Consider the following 7,765-nt stretch of genomic DNA (forward strand, 5'->3'; position numbering starts at 1 on the left):
CTCTTCCAAAGTGTGTAGCAAATGAATTGGCAATTTCGTATGGGTCGGTGCATTTGTTGCCATCATATTCCATTTCATTTGGAAGATCGTTATTGGTATTATTGCACGTTCTTACATACTCGAAGAATTTCTGTGGATCCTCATTTATCAATTGTTCCATTTCGAGTTTGTAGTTTCTAAAAGCAGAACGAGATTTCTTTTTATACTCACGACGTAGTTCAGCATGATCCTTACACGTCTCGTTGGTAGAATCAAACTTCTTCATTTTGTACAATGTATTTACTCTGTTCTTCAAATTGATCAGTTCATTATCAAACCACTTCGGGTGAATTTGGTGTTTCTTCGTTCTCATTTCAACAGTCGTATCAATTGCAGTGTTGACTATTGTGTAAAACTGATCAATTGCATCGTTTAAATCCATTCCGTTGAAAACATTGTTCCAGTTGGCATTATCAAAAAAATTATTGATCGATGTGTAGTCAGCATGTTTGAAGTCTTTGTATGTAATCACATCATCAGATTTGGTGTCAATTTTGTCATGGATGATGACTTCGAGTGCCTGATGGTGTGTTTCATTTTTTGCTATTTTACTTTTGCTCATATTGCACGTGAACATGTTCGGCTCATTCGTCCATAGCAAATCCAACATTCGTTTGTGTTCATTGTGGTGAGTACATATTTGAAACAAACCCAGCTCGTGGCAAGTATCGATGACAATTTTTTCTTTTTCGCTCACTACATTTACTGCAACCGCTACTTCTGGATTCGGCTCAAAATTGATATGAGGATCATGAGCTTCATTGGTGCTGCATGTGTACCAAATCAGATTGGGCAAATTGAAATCACCTGATACAAGCAGTACATCATTTTGATTTGCTTTTGATGCCACTTCACGTAATGCATTCATATGGGCTTTATAAACTTCCATCGGTGAATCTGGTCTTATGTAAACTTGGATCAGTATCAAGTTTCTGCCGTTGCATTTTACTTTGGCCCATACTTGTTCAGCACCAAGATGTTCAGCTGTTCCGATACATTGCGGATTGAATGTTTTGTCGATTGCGATAAGAACACCTCCCCAGCCTTTTCTCTTGACACGCTGAAACTGTTCAGTGGCAGGTGATCTATCGCATCTGAATACTTCGAAGTTCGGCGGAAATATCTCTGATGAAGAAACATCTGCGTTGAGGTGCGTTTCGCTCAACATGTAAATTTTAAAAATCGCTGCTAAAACTTCGGACAAAAAATCAACTGATTTGTCTATACTTTTCACGCCGTTCAAATTATTGCAGTATATCAAAACGTCATCAAGCATTGTGTGACTTACATTCCATTGTGATTTTGAACGTTGAACGGTTGGAATGTTTGATGTGGTGTATGTTGTGCGTGTGTATAGTGCGGATGGAATAGTGGCATAGTGGGCTGAGAATGAACCTGTTGCTGAGGTGGAGGGTAGAAATATGGCATTTGGTACCAAAAAGGAGACGGCATATTGGTCTGTGGCAATTGTTCACGATACGCATGATTTACACGATGTTCATGATGGCGAGGTTCATAATTATATCGACCGTTGTGATTATTACGATTTCGATTTCGATTATTGTAGCCAAATTCATATGATCGATTCTCGCGTCGGCGTTTGTGTTGATTATTCATGCCTCGACGCTTATTGTTGTTGTTGTTATTGTTCCCGATATGATTGTTTACACTTCGATTTGACCGTTTCAATTCCTGCCGTATTTCAGAGCGCAGATTTTGCCGTTTTTTGCTTTTACGCATTCGATATTTTTTTTCAAACGCTCTTACACGAAATTCTGTTGACCAATTGGTGGGAGACATGATTTTTTCACAGACTTCAGGTGAAAGCGTCGTCAACTTGAATGCGGTGTATGTTTTTCGGTTGCCTCTACTGGGTAGCATTTCAATTTTGAAAACACTATTGTTCAGATCTGTTTTTTCCATCACGTAATTAATCATTTCCTCAGTTGTAACGGATTTATCAGCCTTGGAAATGTATAATGAGTAGAGACCATTTTCATCACATACAGGCAGTGTTTTGCGATATGTACTCATGTTGATTTTGCGATTAGATGGTTCTGTATCGCTCAAATGTGTCATGTTTTCATTCAGTTTATCACTTATTTTCTTCTCAATCGATTCGGCAATTAAGTCACTCATTTGTTGCATGTTTAATACATTTTGATGTGGCATTGAGTGGCCAGCTCCGGTGTTATCATCATTGTGAGTGCTTAGTAGCATTTCAATTTTTTCCACACACGATTCACATGTAATTCCGAATGGTGAATCGATGTTGAACATTTGGGAGAATGCAGCCGTTCTATTCGGATCATTTTCAAGCACTTCCCATTTGAAACCACCACTATCCGTTTGTTTTTTCGACATCAATCCGAAAACGTACAGCAGCTCTTTTGTTCTCAGCTCGTCTCGATTTCGTAAACATTCCACAATTATTTTTTCCTTGCAAAATCGGCAATTTAGTGACCATCCGTTGTATCTCAATCCTTTACAATCGTGTTTTCCGCAGCAGTGTGGTTGTGTTGTTGACATGTTGTGGTTATGTTTATTTATTATTGGTTCAAGCGGCAAAACAAAACAAAACAATTCAGTTTTCTTCCGTAGATTTTGGTTAATTGCTTGTAGTAAAGAAAAGTTGAAAAACGTTCCAAAAATCTGAAAAAAACTTGAAAATAAATTCTTGAATGCAGAGCGGCAAAAAAAAACCTCTATTTACACTCTGACAGCAAATGTCATCCAAGCATACAAAATAAATCATTGATATTTAATTATGAAATGGCTCGACCATTTGTTCTGATTTCTTGTTGTCGTTCAACAACAGCGGTACTATTGTATTTTGTATGGGAAGTTCTCGAAATAACCACTTTTCAGGAGTTTGGTCAGGGCAAACTGCTATTATTTTTTGAAAATAATTGGAGTCCTTGAACAACTGAAGACCTGATTCCCCAAAAATTTTGTTTAAAAGCGACATTTCTTCATAAAACAAGCAAATGGCTGAAGAAAACTACTTATGATGGACTGATGTGATTCTATTTCCACGTAATTTTTGACGAGGAATCAATTTAGCTTTGACTCGACCCATGATTCAAAGATTCACGGTTTGACAGGTATGATTCGATTCAAGTAAGAAGATTGTCTGGCAGGTTGAACGATCTGAGTTTCAGAATCAATCTTTTTGAAGATGGGTGATACACTCGAGCGCTTCCATTTGTCAGGAAATTGGCCAGTTACCAATGATTCGTTGAAAATCTCGGTGAGTGGAGCCGCCAAATGACTCGCACAGTTTCTTAGTATCAATGCATGCACACCATCGGGACCCTTACCTTTCTTGGTGTTTACGGCTTGTAGCTCTTCAAGCACAAAATTTATGTCGAGCTGAAATTCCTCAGTTTGCTGTGACTCTTTGACAGACGATCGCTGAGCGTCTTGAGTCGTTGAGTCATCATAGTTGCTACTGAAGAAATTAGCAAACAGGTTGGCCTGTTCCGTTTGGTTTGCCGTGCGCACATGACCAAGTTTCATGACTTTTGGTTTGTTGTCCGTGCTCTTCTTTGACATATTGCTAAAATCTCGATGCATCATGCTTGATCGAAGATTTCATTTTGTCCACGTATGTAGACGTTGTACAACAATTTATTTTTCTCATAAAAACACAGGAAATATGCCTATTTGTGTAAAAAATGGTATTATCTGTATGACATACCGAGTGAAATCTAAATTGATTCCTCGTCAAAAATTACGTGGAAATAGAATCACATCAGTCCATCATAAGTGAGTTTTCTTCAGCCATTTGCTTGTTTTATGAAGAAATGTCGCTTTTAAACAAAAATTTTGGGGAATCAGGTATTCAGTTGTTCAAGGACTCCAATTATTTTCGAAAAGTAATAGCAGTTTGCCTTGACTAAACTCCTGAAAAGTGGTTATTTTGAGGCAGTGACATGTACCTGTTTTTGTATCATTTATAAATATTGTCAGAATATGTTTCAATCTCAAAAATTCATATGAATGGGTGAGGGCAAAAGTGAGACTTGTATTCACAGCATACTAGGTGGATTGAAAAGTCGGGTACTTTTTGAATGAAAACAATTTTTTTTCGCAAAATTTCATTTTATTCCTCAATATAGGCTCCTTTTAGCTCGATACAGCGAGCCCAACGATCTTCCAACTTTTGGATGCCTGCTAAATAGTACGATTTGTCCAATGTCCCAAAATAGCTATCTGTTTCGAACTCGACTTCTTCATTGTTGTAAAAACGCCTTCCACAAAGCCATCTTTTGAAGTTTGGGAATAGGTAGTAATCACCACTTCATTTTGCGCAGTGCAAACAATAAAAACTGCTTCTGGATCGATTCAACTCGTGCAATTTTTTCATCGTTGTATGGGTTCCAAATTTGGGAAGCATATTCCACAATCGGCAATACAAATGTGAAAAATAATTTCTTTATGGTCCATGGATCATCAAATTTATATCCAAATCGTTTAATCCATGCTAAACGTGATTTCGCCTTGGCTGTAATATACTCAATGTGTGCATTAAAATTCAGTTTATGATCAAGTATTACTCCAAGATCCTTTATCACGTCAACTCGATCGATTTTTTTGTTGCCAATGGAATATTCGAAGTTAAATTTCAGGTGGCCACGATGAAAAGACACATTTAGCTTTAGCTTGTTCTGGTTAAAGTATTCAACAAGCCTATTCAAGTCAGCTTGTAATTCCAGACAATCATCATAATGTCTGATGTGTTTCCATAGGCGAGTGTCATCAGCAAACGACTGAAGTATTGAGTTTCTTATGTGTTTTGGTAAACCAATGATGAACAACAGAAACAATGTAGCACCAATCGGGTAACCCTGACCAGTTCCCGATGTAACTTCAATGGGGCCTGACATGTCATCATTCAATTTGACAATCTGTTGGCGGCCATACAAATACGATTTGATCCACTTGAGTAATTGTTGATTCAGTCCCATAATATTCAATTTGCGTATTAGTAAATCAATGTTGACCGAGTCAAAGGCCTTCGCAATATCCAAGTAAATTGCATCGGTTTGTATTTGGTTTTTCATTTCTAAAATTGCACACGATGTAAATTCAGCCAAATTTGTAGTTGTAGATTTTCCCTTCACAAATCCATGTTGACTGTTATCAATAATATTCTCCATGTGATAATTAAGGTGTTTGGCAACGATGGAATCAAGCAACTTCGGTATTACACACTGCAGGGCTACGCCACGATAGTTTTCAACTTTAGCTTTAACACCGCTTTTGTGCACCGGTCTAACGAATGAACTTTTCCAAATTTCAGGCACAAAACCAGTGTCTAATGATTTCTTCAGCATGTGTGTTATTGGCTTCAACAGTGCTGTAGTAAATTCTTTGACAAAAATATTTGGTATTCCATCAGGTCCAGATACCATGTTGTTTGGAAGGTTATTTATCGTATCCGTACCCAACTCCTCAGTCTTGTTGATAGTTGGAAAATTAGCACACAGATCCTTTAGCAATGGTTCATCTTCAGAATATTTCTCATTTTTGGTATAGTCCGGTTCAGTGTACGCTTTGGCAAAATGTGTTGCGAAAAATTGTGCTATCTCACCTCGGTTACTACTTTTCTTATCTCCAAGAACCATTTCATTCGGAAGATCATCATTCGTCTTTTTGGAGCCATTCACGAATTCGAAAAACTTCTGTGGATCTTCGTTGATAAGGTTTTCCATTTCAAGTTTGTAGTTTCTATATGCCGAACGTGCGCTCTTTTTGTATTCTCTTCTCAATGTGGAGTGTTCCTTTTTGGCGTAATTTTTTTCTTCAATAGTACGTCTTCATGATATGCAGTTTTTTACGCTCTTTCAAATGACACTAGGCTTGTTCGTTTATGGCTTGCCTGTGTCGTGGCGCGAATTACCCCACCTTCCCCTATTAATAAATTTTTGTACATGGAAATATCTCGAAAAGGGCTGGGTAAATCGGCCAAACGGACCCTGGTGTCACCCGGCTGGTTTGATGGCCAAGAATACAAATCCGGTGAAATTTCGGATCTGATTTCAGTTCAGCGGAAACCGTGAAAACCCGCGGAGGCTAGACGGTATGCCAACATACTTTTTTTTAACGCAGATATAATCAACAGAAAACATACTTTCCTTTTCAAAAATATGAATCGAGAAAAAAACATACATTCTTTTACGTCTCACGAATAGAAATGTGAAAACATATTTCGGAAAAGGTCACTTGATTTAATGTGCGAGCACATGCATTTTTCATTCAAATTTCATATTGAAAATTTTATCGATCATGAAATCCCGATGACACAAAATCAACCTGTCTGTTCATTGATGTGTTTTTCGTCCGATGTATGTGAATGTTTTCATAGGCATTTAAAAGGCTTTTTTTGCACGCTCTTTAACAGTCGAAAACCAGCAAAGGAATGGTTTAAATCGATCATATGGTCAGCTGGTGTTGACAAATGCCTTCATTAACAATTTCTTTAATCTTAATTCGAGGAAAACTAGAAGTAAAAATATGTAAGGCTTCGTAATGTATTCGAATAGAACCACTATTCTTCGTATACATCGAATACGCATACACAACCTACACATGAAGTAAAGCAACTACACATATACAAACCTTGCTTATGTACACTGACCCTAATTTATGAACGCAATTTAATGTAACATTTAAAAAAAATAACTAGGTCATGGAATGACGATCCCACTGAATATTAATATAAATTATAATGTAGTTCAAAAAATGGAGTATAGAACTATGTACAGACAGATATAGTAATCATACGAATATGACTCAAGCAGCTTGATATTTTTTAAACAACAAAACAACATAGCAAAAATGCTATTTCATTCTATACATGAATTAAAAACACAAGAAGCGCGAGTGACTTACAGGACTGAGAGTTTAACTCATATATCTATGGGTGAGATTGAGAGTAGTGTATGTTTCATTGACTTTGTTACGATAGAGAAGAGTAAGTTTCTTTCGACTTGAAAATAGTTAAAGTAGAGTAAGTATTTTGACTATTTGTGGATATGATAAAGGCGAGTATGTTTCAAAAACCTTAATTTGCGTTAAACATGAGTATGTATTTTGTTGGTTTGGAATACCAATAAACAGGAGTATATTTTTATTTATTTATTTATTTAACACCGCCAAAAGACTGGCTGAATAATTAGTTTTGCAGGAAAATGACTTCAAGAGTCATGAAAAACCTGATCTTTTGATTTTTGTATTCGTTTATGCTAATACAGCGAACGGAGCTCAACCACGTTCTCTCACTAATGCTGACCACTTATGAACTCCTGATACTCTTCGTCGAAAGAAATTAATATTTTTAACCATTCATGCAAACATACTCTTCAAAAACCAATGTGTTAAATTGAAGTATTAGTTCTATTGATTATGTTTGCCTAATACATAAAATTCAAATAAATTAATAATATTCACCAATTTGAACAAACATACTCGCCTTTTCCAACAACCAAAGTCGGAAAAACATACTCCTGTTTATTGGTATTCCAAACTAACAAAATACATACTTTTGTTTAACGCAAATCAAGGTTTATGAAACATACTCGCCTTTATCATAGCCACAAGTAGTCAAAATACTTGCTCTACTTTAACTATTTTCAAGTCGAAAGAAACTTGCTCTCTTTTTCTTAAAACGAAATCACTGAAAAACATACTCGACTTTTTAAAAATATAAATCCGAAAAAAA

General features: G+C 36.5%; 1 protein-coding gene across 1 annotated transcript; it reads right to left on the reverse strand.

The window, feature by feature from the left end:
• Nucleotides 1–3,956: 3,956 nt before the first annotated feature.
• LOC129570873 (uncharacterized) lies at nucleotides 3,957–5,756 on the reverse strand. The gene is made up of 2 exons (XM_055450596.1): nucleotides 5,253–5,756; nucleotides 3,957–3,980 (listed from the first exon to the last, which is right to left on the reverse strand). The coding sequence occupies exons 1-2, from the start codon at nucleotides 5,754–5,756 to the stop codon at nucleotides 3,957–3,959; spliced, it is 528 nt and encodes a 175-aa protein (XP_055306571.1).
• Between the last annotated feature and the right edge of the window lie 2,009 nt (nucleotides 5,757–7,765).

This window comes from Sitodiplosis mosellana, unplaced genomic scaffold (genome assembly GCF_009176505.1).
Source record: "Sitodiplosis mosellana isolate CC-2019 unplaced genomic scaffold, AAFC_SMos_1.0 Smas_scaffold_493, whole genome shotgun sequence".
Lineage (NCBI taxonomy): Eukaryota > Metazoa > Arthropoda > Insecta > Diptera > Cecidomyiidae > Sitodiplosis > Sitodiplosis mosellana.